Source organism: Physeter macrocephalus, chromosome 1, assembly GCF_002837175.3.
Source record: "Physeter macrocephalus isolate SW-GA chromosome 1, ASM283717v5, whole genome shotgun sequence".
In the NCBI taxonomy this organism is placed as follows: domain Eukaryota; kingdom Metazoa; phylum Chordata; class Mammalia; order Artiodactyla; family Physeteridae; genus Physeter; species Physeter macrocephalus.
Window position 1 is genome coordinate 93,039,725 of NC_041214.2, and position 16,517 is coordinate 93,056,241.

At 35.7% G+C, this 16,517-nt stretch overlaps 1 protein-coding gene across 3 annotated transcripts in view; it reads left to right on the forward strand.

Annotated features, from left to right (window-relative positions):
• POLQ (DNA polymerase theta) overlaps positions 1-16,517 on the forward strand; it is a 112,357-nt gene that overhangs the window by 14,792 nt on the left and 81,048 nt on the right. For all 3 annotated transcript variants that reach the window (XM_007106950.1, XM_024120216.1, XM_007106951.4), the window contains exons 6-12: positions 4,331-4,550; positions 6,809-6,956; positions 9,157-9,303; positions 10,663-10,875; positions 12,887-13,026; positions 14,490-14,694; positions 15,021-15,163. In XM_007106950.1, coding sequence (XP_007107012.1) covers positions 4,331-4,550; positions 6,809-6,956; positions 9,157-9,303; positions 10,663-10,875; positions 12,887-13,026; positions 14,490-14,694; positions 15,021-15,163 — 1,216 coding nt within the window. The remainder of the gene's footprint in view (positions 1-4,330; positions 4,551-6,808; positions 6,957-9,156; positions 9,304-10,662; positions 10,876-12,886; positions 13,027-14,489; positions 14,695-15,020; positions 15,164-16,517) is intronic.

Consider the following 16,517-nt stretch of genomic DNA (forward strand, 5'->3'; position numbering starts at 1 on the left):
CTAATTAAGGAGGTAGGAGATCAATGCAATCCCTATCAAATTACCAATGGCATTTTTTGCAGACCTAGAGCAAAAAAATCTTAAAATTTGTATGGAAACACAAAAGACCCCAAATAGCCAAAGCAATCTTGAGAAAGAAAAATGGAGCTGGAGGAATCAGGCTCCCTGACTTCAGAGTATACTATAAAGCTTTGTTCCAGTACCATACTGTAATCAAAACAGTATGGTACTGGCACAAAGACAGACTTACAGATCAATGGAACAGTATAGAGAGCCCAGAAATAAACCCATGCACCTATAGTCAATTAATCTATGACAAAGGCAGCAAGAGTATACAATGGAGAAAAGACTGTTTCTTTAATAAGTGGCTCTGAGAAAACTGGACAGTTACCTGTAAAAGAATGAAATTAGAATACTCCGTAACACCATACACAAAAATAAACGCAAAATGGATTAAAGACCTAAACGTAAGACCAGATGCTATAGAATTCCTAGGGGAAAACATAGGCAGAACACTTTTTGACATAAATTGCAGCAAGATCTTTTTGGATCCACCTCCCAGAGTAATTAAAATGAAAACAAAAATTAACAAGTGGGACCTAATTAAACTTAAAAGCTTTTGCATAGCAAAGGAAACCATAAACAAAATGAAAAGACAACTCATAGAATAGGAGAAAATATTTGCAAACAAAGTGACCGAGATGGGTTTAATCTCCAAAATAGACAAACAGCTCATGCAGCCCAATATCATAAAAACTAACAACCCAATAAAAAATGAGCAGAAGATCTAAATAGACATTTCTCCAAAGAAGAATACAGATGGCAAAAAAACACATGAAAAGCCGCTCAACATCGCTAATTATTAGAGAAATGCAAATCAAAACTACAATAATGTATCACTTCACACAGAATTGCCATCATTAAAAAGTCTACGAACTATAAATGCTGGAGAGGGTGTGGAGGAAAGGGAACCCTCCTACACTGTTGGTGGGAATGTATATTGGTACAGCCTCTATGTGAACAGTATGGAGGTTCCTTAAAAAACTAAAAATAGAACTATCATATGACCCAGCAATCCCACTCCTAGCCATATACCCGGAGAGAACCATAATTTGAAAAGATACATGCACCCCAGTGTTCACTGCAGCACTAATTACAGTAGCCAGGACATGGAAGCAACCTAAATGTCCATCAACAGAGGAATGGATAAAGAAGATGTGGTACATATATACAATGGAATATTACTCAGCCATAAAAAAGAACAAAATAATGCCATTTGCAGCAACATGGATGGACCTAGAGATTGTCATAAGGAGTGAAGTAAGTCAGACACAGAAAGACAGGTATCATATGATATCACTTATATGTGGAATCTAATAAAAAATGATATAAATGAACTTATTTACAAAACAGAAACAGACTCACAGATCTTGAAATCAAAATTATGGTTACCATAGGGGAAATGTGGGGGGAAGTGATAAATTAGGAGATTGGGATTAACCTATACATACTACCATATATAAAATAGGTAACTAACAAGGTTGTACTGTATAGCACAGGGAACTCTACTCAATACTCTGTAATTACCTATACTGGAAAAGAATCTGAAAAAGAATAGATAAATGTATATATATAACTGAGTCACTTTGCTGTACACCTGAAACTAAAACAACATTGTAAATCAACTATACTCCAATATAAAATTAAAAAAAAAATCCTAGGAATAAGTCTTACCTAAGGAGATAGAAGACCTGTACTCAGAAAACTATAAGACACTTATGAAAGAAATTGAAGACAACACAAACAGATGGAAAGCTATACTGTGTTCATGGATTGGAAGAATAAATATTGTTAAAATGACCATACTACACAAGGCAAGTTACACATTCAGTGCAATCCCTTCCAAAATACCAATGGCATTTTTCACAGAACTAGAATGAAAAATTCTAAAATTTGTATGGAAACACATAAGACCCTGAATAGCCAAAACAGTCTGGAGAAAGAATAACAAAGCTGGAGACATCACACTCCCTGACTTCAGATTATACTGCAAAGCTACAGTAATCAAAACAGTATGGTACTGGCATAAAACCAGACACATAAATCAATGGAACAGATTAGAAAGCCCAGAAATGAGCCCACACTTTTATGGGCAATTAATCTATGACAAAGGAGGCAAGAATATACAACAATGGTGAAAAGACAGCCTTTTCAATAAATGGTGTTGGTAAAACTGGACTACTGTCTCACAGCATGCACAAAAATAAATTCAAAATGGATTAAAGATTTAAATCAAGACCTGAAACCATAAAACTTCTAGAAGAAAGCATAGGTAGTATGCTCTTTGATGTTGCTCTTAGTAATATTTTTAGGATATGTCTTCTCAGGCAAGGGAAACAAAAGTAAAAATAAACAAATGGGACTATATCAAACTAAAAGGTTTCTGCATAGCAAAGGAAACTTTCAACAAAATGAAAAGGCTGCATACTGAATGGGAGAAGATCTTTGCAAATGATGTATTCAGTAAGGGGTTAATATCTAAAATATATGAAGAATTCATATAACTCAACATCAAAAAAAATCCAATTAAGAAATGGGCAGAGGATCTGAATAGACATTTTTCCAAAGAAAACATACAGATGGCCAACAGGCATATGAAAAGATGCTCAACATCATTAATCATCAGTGAAATACAAATCAAGACCACAATGAGATATCACCTCACACCTGTCAGAATGGCTGTTATCAAAAAAGACTGCAAATAACAGTGTTGGCAAGGATGTGGAGAAAAGAGAACCCTTGTGCACTTTCGGTAGGAATATAAATTGCTGCAGCCACTATGGAAAACAGTATGGCGATTCCTCAAAAAATTAAAAGTAGAACTGCCATATGATCCAGCAGTTCTACCCCTGGGTATTTATCTGAAGTAAAACAAAACCACTAATTTGAAAAAGATATATGCACCCCTAGGTTTAATGCAGCATTATTTACAATAGCTAAGATATGGAAGCAACCAAGTGCCCATCAATAGATGAATGGATAAAGAAAACATGGTGTATTTATATACAATGGAATATTATTCAACCATAAGAAAGAAGGAAATCCTGCTGTTTGCAACAACATGGATGGACTTAGAGGGTATTATGCTAAGTGAAATAAGTGAGACAGAGAAAGACGAATACTTCATGATTTCACTTACATGTGGAATCTAAAAATACAGAACAGATGGTTGCCAGAAGGATGGGGGTTGTGGGGAGGAAAGAAATAGGTGAGGAAGATTGAAGTATAAACTTCATTTGCAAAATAAATGAGTCATGGATATGAAGTGTACAATGTGAGGAATATAGTTAATAACTAATAGCTTTGTATGATGACATATTGTAACAAGACTTATCATGCTGATCATTTTGAAATGTAAAGAAATATTGAATCACTGTGTTGTGTAACAGGAACTTCCAGTGTTGTAGGGCAATTATACTTCAAAAATGAACAAACTCGTAGAAAAAGAGATCAGATTTGTGGGTTACCAGAGGCAGAGTTGGGGAGAGAAGGAGCTGAATGAAGGTAGACAGAGGAACAAACTTCCTGTTATAAGATAACTAAGTACTAGGGATGTAATGGACAACATGATAAATATAATTAACACTGCTGTATGTTATATATAAAAGTCATTGAGAGTAAATCCTAAGAGTTCTCATCACAAGGAAAAAACTTTTTTATTTTTTTTAATTTTTTAAATTTTTTTATTTTTTTGGTGTTACGCGGGTCTCTCACTGTTGTGGCCTCTCCCGCTGCGGAGCACAGGCTCCGGACGCGCAGGCCCAGCAGCCATGGCTCACGGGCCCAGCCACTCCGTGGCACGTGGGATCCTCCCGGACCGGGGCACGAACCCGCATCCCCTGCATCGGCAGGCGGACTCTCAACCACTGCGCCACCAGGGAAGCCCTATGTTTTTTTAATGTTGTATCTATATGAGATAATGGATGTTCCCAAAACTTATTGTGATAATCTTTTCATGATGTAAGTCAAATCATTATGCTGTACACCTTAAACTTATACAGTGCTGCATGTCAATTATATCTCAATAAAACTGGGAAAAAACACACATGGATTGCAGGGGTGTAACTCTGGTACAGTCTCTTTGGAAAACAGTTGAACATTATCTAATAAAATTGAAGATAATATAAGACCCAGCAATTTTACTCCTAGGTATGTACCCTGAAGAAATTTATGCACGTGTATACCAAAGGACATGACCAAGAATACTGTTAGCACTATTTGTAATTAGTACTGTGTGTCTTTTAGCGTCATTTTCATTTGTTTTTCACAGCCAGGCATATTTAGCCAGCCCTCTGTCTAATGCCGTGCAGATTGTTGGCATGAGTGCTACTCTCCCAGATTTGGAGCTTGTGGCTTCCTGGTTGAATGCTGAACTCTACCACACTGACTTTCGCCCTGTACCACTGCTGGAATCAGTAAAAATTGGAAATTCTATTTATGACTCTTCATTGAAGCCTGTGAGGGAATTTCAACCCATGCTGCAAGTAAAGGTAAGTCATTATTTTTATATAATTACCACCAGTACTTTTGTGTTTGATTGCATTTTCTCACAAGTTAACAATTTTTGAGTTAAGTAAAGTAGGGGGTTGCAAAGTAGTTGAATATGCATTATATATGCATTAGAAGGATTCCTAATGTTAAGCTAATTGGTTTCATATTAAAGAATTGGTGGTGTTGGTGAGAGAGGAAATGTATCTGTGTCTTAAATTTAAATATTATCATTTCCTATAAGTGTAAGTATAAAATTGTGTAGATTTTTCTTTTTACCTAGGAAAAAGATTTTCTTATGGCTTTGCTTACACTAAACACTAATGTGGAAAATTGACTTTTGTTTAATGATATAGGTATAATATAGTAGAGTGGAAAAATCATTTTTTGGAGTCAGAAAGACCTACTTCTGATACTTCATAGGGATCTTGATATGGCTATGATATTAGTTGAATCACATAATTTCTCTGAATGTAGTGTCTTCATCTATAAAATGGGATATAATATTTGTCTTTAGTATTGTAAGAATGGAATTTGATTAAAAAAATTGCCTAGCACCTAGAAAGGGCCTGAGAAATAGCCCCTCCCCACACCCCTAAATACACTTTAAAACGTTTAGTTCACAGTATTTTTCTAAGCCTGATTCTTCAGTCCTGAGGTTAAAGGACTGACTCATGATCTGTGCTGTGAGGGATCTGTTTTTAGGCCGAGCAGTGCCTCTGAGTACTTAAAAAGTTAAGGGTACGTTTAGAACTAGGAATAGGACTAAATTCATGTGTTTTAGTACCCTCATAGGTATGCATTTGTAGCGTCTGCATGCCTGGTATGGAATCTTATTTCGTTGCTTCGCTCTGTACCCCAAATTTCACCTGACTGTGCCTTGGTTACCTCAAATATATAAGTAAACACATTCATCTACTCTCTTGTTAATCTTCTTCTATTATCATGCCTATGCCTCCACCTCATTTAAATGTTACAACTCTTACCTGGAGTTTTGATATAGCCTCATAATTGATCTCTTTGCTTCCTACTTTGTCCCCTTCAGTCTGTGCTTAAATCAAGAGCTAGTGACCTATTTAAAATGAATATCACATTCTGCTCAAAAACTTGTGATGGTTCCCTGTTTCATTTAGAATGAAAGCCAACATCTTTAAAGTAGCCTACAAGCCCCTGCATCACCTGCCCCACTCCCTTAGTGCTCTGACTTCAGTTTCTATATTCCTTCTTACTTCCTCCATAGCCTTTTTGCTATTCCATAATATGCCAAGAATCTCCCACCTCAGATTCTCTTTATCTGGAATGCTTTCTCCTCCAGGCATCAGTAGGGTTTACCCTTTCACCTTTGGACCTTTACTCAAATGTCAATTTCTCAGACCTTCCTTGGCCACCTTATTTAAATTTCTGTGTTCTCCCATTCCTCCTATTTTCCCTGTTTTATTTTTCTCCTTTGCACTTTTCAAAATTGAACACACTACGTGTTTTACTTATCTTGTTGTTTTTATCTATCTTTTCTTACTGGAGTAGTAGAACTCTGAGGGCAGAGCTGTTTTTCTGCTTTATTCTCCATCCCCAGTGCCTAGAACAATATATGGCACATAGTAAATATTTGCTTAATGAGTGAATGGATTAATGAATTAATCCAGTTACACACACTGACCTTCCAGTTTTGAGAACTCCCTGGGCCACCACTGGGTGTTTACAAATGCTCTTTGTTCTGCTTGAGATGTGTTCCCTGTCCCCCAGTTACCTTTCATTAAGATAATGCTTCCCATTCTTCACGTCTCAGCTAAATCATCAGTTTCTCAGGGAAACCTTTCTTTCAGATCTTTCTGTCAAATTTATGTCAAATATGAGGCTTCAAAACACCATAAAACTCTCTTTCATAGTATGTTATTATGATTGTATTTTACATTTGTTTGTTTAGTACTTTAATATGTTTCCCCAGTGAGACCTAAACTCCTTAAAGATAGTACCTTGACTTTCTTTTACTCACCATTATATCCCCATGACCTCAGGGTTGGAGGTCAGTCAATATTAGTTGAATGAATATAAGATATTTCCTACTCACCTTGCATCATAAGGAAGTTTATTTTCTTCTTTTTCTGTTTTTTCTTTGTTTTATTACTGACTTTGTGTAACTGATTTTTATCATGTCTTTGCGTAGAAAAACCTTTTCCTTGAAGCAAAACGAATGACTTTAAAATGATATGAAAATGTTTTGAAAGTAGTACTACAGTGGCAACTTCTCTTTCTTTTTTAGGGAGATGAGGACCATGTTGTTAGTTTATGTTATGAGACCATTCGTGATAACCATTCAGTATTACTTTTCTGTCCATCAAAGAAAAGGTGTGAGAAGTTGGCAGATATCATTGCCCATGCGTTTTACAGTCTACACCATCAAGCTGAGGGTAAGTTACTGATGGCAGTGAAAGCCTCCATACTTAGGGCATTTGCTTGAAAGTAATGTTAATAATTATATTAGCAAAGCATGGCTCTCTTTCATCATTGCCACCACCTGCCTACTGGATACTCCTTTGTAAAACTATGCTTTTGTGACTAATCATCTCCTTATCCTCCTTACAGACAATGTGTACACACATTCAGACTAATCTTCAGAATTTTAGAATGTTGGATTTCTACAGGTATATACTGAGGTTCTTCATCTAGGATCCATGGGCTTTGAGAGGTTGACCTCGAAGCCTCTAAATTGTATAAAAAACTTCACATATACACATTTTTTGGGGGAAAGCAGTCATCTTTTTTATATTTCCAAACTATAACTCTAAAAAGAATCATACACACACACACACACACACACACACACACACACACACATACACGTATATGTACATATACGTATATACACATGTATTGGGTAGGCCAAAAAGTTTGTTCATAACATCTTACGGAAAAAGCCAAATGAACTTTTTGGCCAACCCAATATTTTAAAATCGGCTTTACTGAGGTGGAATTTATGTGGAATAAAATGTACCCACTTGAAGTGTGTAACTTCATGAATTTTAACAAATGTGTTCACCTGTTTAACTCCCCCACTGTGATCAACATGTAGAATATTTTTGTCACTCTAAAATGTTCTCTTTTGCTGTCAATCTCCTTCCTCTATCCCCAGCTTCAGGGAACCACTCATATATTTTCTGTCACTCTAGGTGAGTTGTGCCTTTTCTAAGAATTTCATATAGTAAGTGAAGTCATATTGTGTGTATGTGTCTTTTGTGCCTGGCTTCTTTCACTCAGCATAATATTTTTAAGATTCATCCAGATTGTTACTTTTATCAATTTGTTTCTTTTTTATTGCTGAGTATTGATCTAGTATATTGCTATAACCATTAGTATATATTTTTACTGATTCTAGGATCAGTACTAGCTTATGGTCCCTTGGGGTCAAAGATAAGTGTAGGGAAGACAGAGACCAGTTCTAGTTACAGAATACTATGATATTTTATGACTTTGTTATGACAGTGGCATCTTGAGGACAGGTGATGGATATCTCAAGCCTAGCTCCAATAAGTAAACTTTGCCTGAAGTTATATTGGGTAGACTCTGATGCAACGTTATAATATCTCTTCTAGTTCCCTCTTAATTGATACTTTCTTATTATGCCAACTTATATTTTTTATGTGAACCATGATAACTTATATTCCTTAATAACCAGAAACATTATTAATATTTTCTTTGCTTGAGGCTCTGTTATTTTGATTTATAGCAGTGGTTCCCAAATCCTAGTGCTTAGACTGGAGCCTGGGCTATGATGAACTTTTCACCAGAAAAGTAAAGACAAGGCAGCACATTTTTCATAAAGATGAAGTTTAAATTTTGAAATTATCCCTACTAATTTTTTTTATGTTAAAATAACTTTTCTTTTGAAATAAGGAATCAATGGTAATTTTTAAAAAATTTTAAATTGTCCTTAGAGAAATAAAACTTTGGCAACCCTCTGTGGATCCTCAAAATTTTAGGAAAAATTTACCTAAAAGACTTAAAAATATATAAAATATAAGATACATTCTATGAGAAGGTTTACTAGTTCAGAAATCCAAAAGTCTAGGAAATTCTGTAAGCAAACATAGTTCTTGGATCTAAGAAAGTCTTCTGGGGGAAGTTACCCATAGAGGCAAAACCAGAGGGTAATGTATGATTAATTACTACATTGGTGCCAAAAAGGCTAGAAGAATTGTCATTTAGAACTAAGCTCCTATGTGATTCTGACACTGCTGGTTTGGGGGGTGGGGCACACTTTGAGCAAGGATTTTGATTTTTAGGCTCTGAGTGGTAGTATCTGTAATTTTCTCCTTCCTTCAGCTGTTTCTTTTGATCTCCTCCTGTGGGCTTGATCTCACCCTAAAATAGTGTTTCCTAAAGTTTGGTACACATTAGAATTGCCTGGGGAGATTTAAAAATTGTTATGTCCAGGTTGCATCGCATCGCAAAGTCCAGAGGTGAATGCCAGGCATCAGTATTTTTAAAAGATGTCCAGGTGATTATTATATGTAGTAGTTTCAGAACCATTGCCCTCTGTCATGACTCAGGCAGATAGCAGTTAAAGAGGTCCAAGGGGAGGTGACAGTGTTGATGATTTTTTTGTGACAGGATTGGTAAGATCATCTGAACTTCCACCAGTGATACTGGAACAAAAGGGCCTCCTAGAAGTGATGGATCAGTTAAAACGTTTGCCTTCAGGACTGGACTCTGTGTTACAAAAAACTGTGCCATGGGGAGTAGCGTTTCATCATGCAGGTATCCGTATTTATAATATGTTATTAAGAAGCCCCCTCCAAAAATCCTTATAATTTCTTCATTTTTATTTTTATATTTGATTTGCATTTGATTTCTTGTTAACCACACTTAATCCTCTTAGATTTCATTTTAAGAAATTGTGTGATTAAGGTTAAACAAGAATAAAACAAACATGTAGGTTTACTTATCTGTATGGTATATAAATACTAGATATAAGCTTTTTTGTACCATTGGGGAAGTGAATTCTAAAATTATTACCTTTCTATACTTTGTTTCCTTAAAAATTAGGTTAGAGTGGTACTTGCTATTCTAATTTTATGCCACTCTGTTTCCTTTTATCTTAAGGGGTATTGGAAATATTCTCACGAGTATATCAAAATCAAATTAATTTTAGAATTTCTCATATTTTGAGAAGGCTACACGTGTTTAAAAACCAAATACCTAGGTTGTCAAAATTGCAAGGGTTATGACAGTCACTGAATTAAATAACTTCTTTCAGGGTATGATCTGTCCATGATGATACGTGCTGAGGATATGATTAAGAATATATAGTTTCTATGATTAGGAACTTAACCTTTTCAATTTATTTAAAATTTTTATCATGCTATATATAAATAAATTTTTAAAATATATATATATACTCACACACACAAACACATAAAAGAATATTTTCATTGTATATAACTTATAATGCATACTAATAAAATGAATACCTGTGGACGCACAACTTATTTACAAACTAGAACCCCAATCCTTTTGATTTTTTTAAAATAAAATTAAAAATAAGCCACATAAGTGTGTATTCTATATGCTGTTTTTCATTTACTCATGTATTTATTCTTCAGACATTTATTTATGTGTCTCACCATGGTGTTGGATAGACCCTGCAGATACTGTCATAAGGCATGTCTCATGTCTCTACCTTCAAGGAGTTCTTGTCTAGAGCAGGGGTCAGCAAACTACAGTCTGCTGGTCAAATCCAGCTGTTTTTGTAAATAAAGTTTTATTGGAACACAGTCTTGCCCATTTGTTTTGCGTCTGCTTTCATGTGACAATGGTAGAGTTGAGTAGTTGCAGCAGAGACCATCTGTCCTGCAAAACCTAAAATATTTACAGATAAAGTTTGACAACCCCTGGTCTAGAAGATGAGATAGAAGTACAGCATACAGTACAAGGGTTGGCAGATTATACTCTTAAATTGGTAGACTGTGATTACTTCTTTGTTTACAGTCATAACAATAGCTTGAAAAAAATCTTTACATGCTTGTAACAGATTCTCAGATCCATTTGTAAGTGATCAAATACAATATTTTCATTATATGTTAATAAATATATGCTATTGTAATTTCTTTTTTTTAGGTCTTACTTTTGAGGAGAGGGATATCATTGAAGGAGCCTTCCGTCAAGGTCAGATTCGGGTCTTGGCAGCAACTTCTACTCTTTCATCTGGGGTGAATTTACCTGCACGTCGTGTAATCATTCGGACTCCTATTTTCAGTGGTCGACCTCTAGATATTCTTACTTACAAGCAGATGGTTGGTCGTGCTGGCAGGAAAGGAGTAGACACAGTAGGTAAGTGAGTTTGAATTTTGTAATAGTGTTGCTGAAGGACAGTGTCAGTCTACCTGAAATTGAATGGCAATCCATTTCTTACCGTGCTGTATTTCTTTGTTATCCAAAACACTAATGTCATCCTTTTGGATTTACTTAATATTTATATGAGTATAACTTAAAATTTTCATATCATCAACTATTGATTTCCTAGTAATATAGAATCAAGATTTTCTTTTGTATTATATACAGTGAAATGATTCAGTAGTTGCAGCACGTTGGCTCAGTAGTTGTGGCACGCAGACTCTAGAGCACAGGTTCAGTAGTTGTGGAGCACAGGCTTAGTTGCTCCGTGGCAAGTGGGATCTTCCTGGACCAGGGATGGAACCCGTGTCTCCTGCATTGGCAGGCGGATTCTTATCCACTGTGCCAGCAGGGAAGTCCTGTATATGTATTTAATTAATAAGTGCTTTCACATATTTTTGTTCACTTGATTGTTTCAGTAGCCTAAAGCATTTAAATTAGTGAGTGTTATAATGTGATTTCTAGGTATCTGTTAATATTTTTGATTTTATTTTTGATTATCATCATGTATAACTGATATTGAACTCAGGTTTGGCTACTCACTACATGATAGGCCAGTAAGTCAAGTGACAAGGTGTTGAGTCAAGGAAAGTGACTTTATTCAAAAAAGCCAGCTAACCGAGAAGGGGAAGATGGTGGACTAGCGTCCTTAAAAACGATCTTAACATCTCGGTGCAGGCAAAGGTCTTTTAAAGGCAGTGTGAGGGAGGGTGCTTCTGGGTGCATGAGCAGCTTGTTCACAATTCTTGGATTGGTTGGCATCAAGGTGAAGTTTCAAGCATCACCAGTTTTCTGGGTTCAGCTGGTCTGGGGTCTACATGCTTGCAGTCAACAGTTTTCATCTGGGGGTCTGCTTCCTATAGAACAACTTAGGAACGTGTGTTAGACCTTTTATCTATATCTTTCAGGGAACTGAGAATTCGGTGACTCTGCTTTGTGGCTGGTTTATAGTCTAAATTGTTACCAGTTTCCTGGCCCAACAGCTATTCTTTGTTTCTACACCTTCGCATTTCCTAATCATTAACTCTTGAGCCAGCCTTTTGAGACTGAGGGGAGGCCTGGGAGCTTTTTACTTCAAAGGACAGGGGCACAGGGACTGGTATGCAGTTTCATAACCAGTAATAATTTGCATCTGCATTTTCCTTTATAGTTTTCAAAATATCTATTACTATTATATACTTAATTATTCAATAGCAATAGTTAATCCTGTAGGGAAGGAAAAAACTTTTCCTCTACCCACTTAGGTTCTATGCCTGGTGCCTGCAAATGAAACTGACAAATTACAGATTAACAGGAAAAAAGCCATACGTATTTAACTTGATGTTAATATTTAATTTTTTACATACACAAAGTCCCTAATAGAAAAGTAAAAATCTAAAGAAGCAGTTAGATGCTGGGGGTTATATACCCTTTTAACAAGGGGTGATGAATTGTAGAGAAGTGACAAGACAAAGGAAAAGGGGTTTGGGCTTCTAGGGGGTGGTACATTGTGGGAAGGTAGATATATGCTGGAGATTAATGCAAGTTATGGTTTCTTTAGTGAGGTTTGTGCACACTCATCTCAATACTGACTTTTTGTCTCCAGTGATAAGAATTGCCCTCCTGCTGTGAGAGACAGGAAGGGGAACACCGTCACAGAGAAATTTATGTCCTGCTTCTAAGCAAATAAGGAGAAAGCAAAGAGCTCTTTCTATGTTTGCTGCTTCCCAATTGGCTTCAGGTCAAAATAATCCTTATGCTAAAGTGGCATATTTTGGTGTGGCATATTCTGATCCCCTTCAATCCAAAATTTGGAAAATAAAAACATTAGTGATAATTATATGACTATAACAACCACTATCATCTCTTGTCTCCTTTTAAACAAGTAAGCCAGTTTAAATTCTCTTTAGCAGGTATTTTATGTAAATGTGTTGGGATGCTGCAAATGTATAGTTTTTTTTGATTATAGGTGAGAGTATCTTAGTTTGTAAAAACTCTGAGAAATCAAAAGGTATAGCTCTACTTCAGGGATCTCTAAAACCTGTTCGCAGCTGTTTGCAAAGACAAGAAGGAGAAGTAACTTCGAGCATGATAAGAGCTATTCTGGAGGTAAGAGAGAGTTCACTAAATTACCGTTTGCTTTTTTGTTCCTATAGTACAATGATAGAACTTTAGTATGTGAAAAATCTTAGCTTTGTGTTTCTTTATGAGATTATTTATAGCCTTCCCAAGTCTGAACCTCTTCTACTTTACATAGTTATTTCCTGGAGTTTAATACAGCTAGTGCCATATGAATCTACTTCAAAACAGTGGATTAAATCACAAATGCCAGATGGTTATTTTTTAGATGTTCTTTATTATTTTCTGAATTTTAAAAAAAGATGACAGAAATGGACCTTAGTTCCTCCATCCAGATAATACCTGTTGACATTAAAATAAAATCATATTACAAATACACAATTAGAAGTTGCAAACTTCTAAATATGGAAATATGTAAAGTGAAAAATAAAACCTTTTGCTCAGAGTCCTCAAAGGTAACCCCTTTTAACTGTTTCATGTATTCATCCAAAAAAGTTTCTATTCCTATACCAGCATGCCTTGCTGTTGGTTTCATTGCTGGTGCTGGAGGACTGGTATTGTACTCATTCTCGTTTTTTCCCCTTTAGCTCTGTTTGAAAAAAAAAAAAGAAAGTAATTGATAGCACAGGGTAGGTAAGACTATAGAAAGTAGGCACTCATACAGTGCTGAAACTCTTTTGGAGAGCAACGTGGCCATACCTACTAAGAATTTTTAAAAAAATGCACAAAGCCATTTATCCAACAGATTCACATCTAGGAATTTTACCTAGGGATGTATTTGTGAAATTTCATCAAATTAAAGATACAAGAATGTTTATTATAGCTCTATTGGTAATAAGAAGAAACTGGAAACAACTAAAATACCATTAAAGCTAAACAAATCTTGATAAAACTGTGCTTTGCTGTCATTAAAAAGAATGAAATAGCTCCGTTTAGAATGATTTGGTATGTTTCCAGTATACATTAAATGAAAGAAGACAAGGGGCAGATTAGTATATGTAATAGAATAGTTTCAGGAAAATGATATCTATAAGATGCCACTTTCATCTTTTTCTACACCGATTCTCACCCCTCTTCTAGGTGGGGCGTATTCAATACTTGCATTCTTATATGCCCACATATTTAAAAAAGGAAGGATGAGAAGAATTGATTTGGTTCATGGCCATGAACCATCAACACCTCCTTTATATTATATATGTTATATACTTATATATGTATATTATTTAATTATGTTAATTCCCACATTTCAGATAGATAATGATTCATTTATTTTCATTTATGAGAACATGCTATATCTACTTTTAAGGAAAACTTTTCATGTTGTCAGTAGGTGTTATCTACCTTTGTAATGAATGATGTTGGAAGAGTTAATAAAGAGTCTCTACATTAAGATGCTGATAATATTTTAAGAGAACAAAGTAATTTCTTTTATATTTTGAGGAACTATGTGTCTTATTAAAAAGTTACAGAATATTTCAAACCTCTTGTCTCAGATAATAGTTGGTGGCGTGGCAAGTACATCACAGGACATACAAACTTATGCTTCTTGCACATTTTTGGCTGCAAGTATGAAAGAAGCAAAGCAGGGAATTCAGAAAAATAAAGATTCTATTCAACTTGGAGCAATTGAGGCCTGTGTAATGTGGCTACTAGAAAATGAATTCATCCAGATTGCTGAAGCTAGTGATGGAACAGAAGGTAAATTATTCTTAATTGCAGCTTACTCACTTTTTCACCTTTAGTGATTTAGAGTTACGTAAGACTGCTTAGTAAAAGGAAGTTGACTTTTCCAGCAGTATAAAAGGAAACTGACTTTTCAATTCATTTTTAGTAACTCAGTTCTGTGTTCAGCAACATCAGACAATTAGCATAGCGCCTACTAATAAATATCCATGCATTGGATTCTGTTTGTAAAATTTATCAGAGCCTTAAAATGTTAATTATAGAATGCCAAAAGACAGCATTTGTTTTATTTTATTTTTAACATTTGGTCCTTTATTTCTCCACCCCCAATCCCAAATCAGGAAGTGTGTATCATCCAACACATCTTGGTTCGGCAACTCTTTCTTCTTCACTTTCTCCAGTTGATACTTTAGATATTTTTGCTGACCTCCAAAGAGCAATGAAGGGCTTTGTTTTAGAAAATGATCTGCATATTGTTTATCTGGTAAGTTCTGTTTTCTTCATTATTATATTTGTGAAAATGGGGAGAAAATACCTATAAGAATCCTGAGCATCAAAGATACCCTAAGGGAATATCTTGTCTGCTTTCCTTGACTAGGGTAGTACTGGTGAGAATAGAGAAAAAGTAAGAAGAATTGTTGTAAAGTAATGAGCTAAATGTTCTAGTGACCTTTTCAATCTACTTACCTACTGTCTTTTTTCTCCAACTTTCTTTCAAAAAGTATTTGAGGTGATTTATTAAAAAATGTGTATTATATAGTATGTAAGAACACAGCAAAGGACAATGAGATATCTGGAAATTAAAGATAAGATCATAATGTAAAACTCAAGCAAAGGTTGGTACATAAACAAGAACACCATTAAGTCATGTACAGTTGTTGTGCTCAACATTGGTTCTGGGCTGTCTAGCACCTGTAGCAAAGAGGGAAGCTTTGTTAGTCTCAATATTCATAAGATAAAAAACAAAATTTAGGAGAAGCATTGCATTTTATTGCCTAAGAGAAATGTCCTAAAAAGACACTATGGGACTTAGATTCTTGATAAAATATTTATAGTAAATGCAATTAGGAATTTTAAAAGTTTGTTTACATTAGATAATCTTTTATAAATATTATTTCTTATAACAAAGATTTTTGATAAGAATTGAGTAAAATAAAGTTTGAGATCATATTCTCTGGGAAGAACCTGACTGGAAATAAATAACTTAATTTTGCAATTAAGAGCAGATGTGGGGAGTGGTGTAAGCAAGATGGTGGTATAGGAGATCCCTGGCTCTAGTCCTCATCAAAAATACAGATTAGCAACTATTCACAGTCAAGAATGCCTTTCTGAAAATCCCGGAACCTGGTGGTGAGGTTAAAACACTCTGTTAGAGCACAAAAACTGAGAGAGGCCACATTAGAACACTAAGAGCAGTGGTTTCACTTTAACTCTGTTGCCCCTCCTTCAAGCAAGCACAGTGCCACACTGAGGCATCCAGTTTCTCTAGTGGGGAGAAGAGAGTCAAGGTAGTCATCCAGTTTCCTCAGCATTCTGGAGTATTCCCTGGGAAGGTCACTTCTGTCTCGCCTCATGGAGAGTGCTGGGAGAATTGGCAAGGCTAGACCACCAAGGGTCAGCTAGTAACAAAAAAGTGGGTGGGGCTCACAGTGACCAGTGTGTGGATCATGGCAGTGGCTCTGTATCTCTCCTGGCCACCTCGCCCAATCAGAGAGGCCAGTAAGTGATTCCACTCACTGTGGCATCAGAATGACGTCCCCATCTGTCCAGGAAGCAGGATGAGCAGTTCTGCCCATCTGGCATCCCTGGCTAGTGGCCTGTGCATAATCCTCAATGTA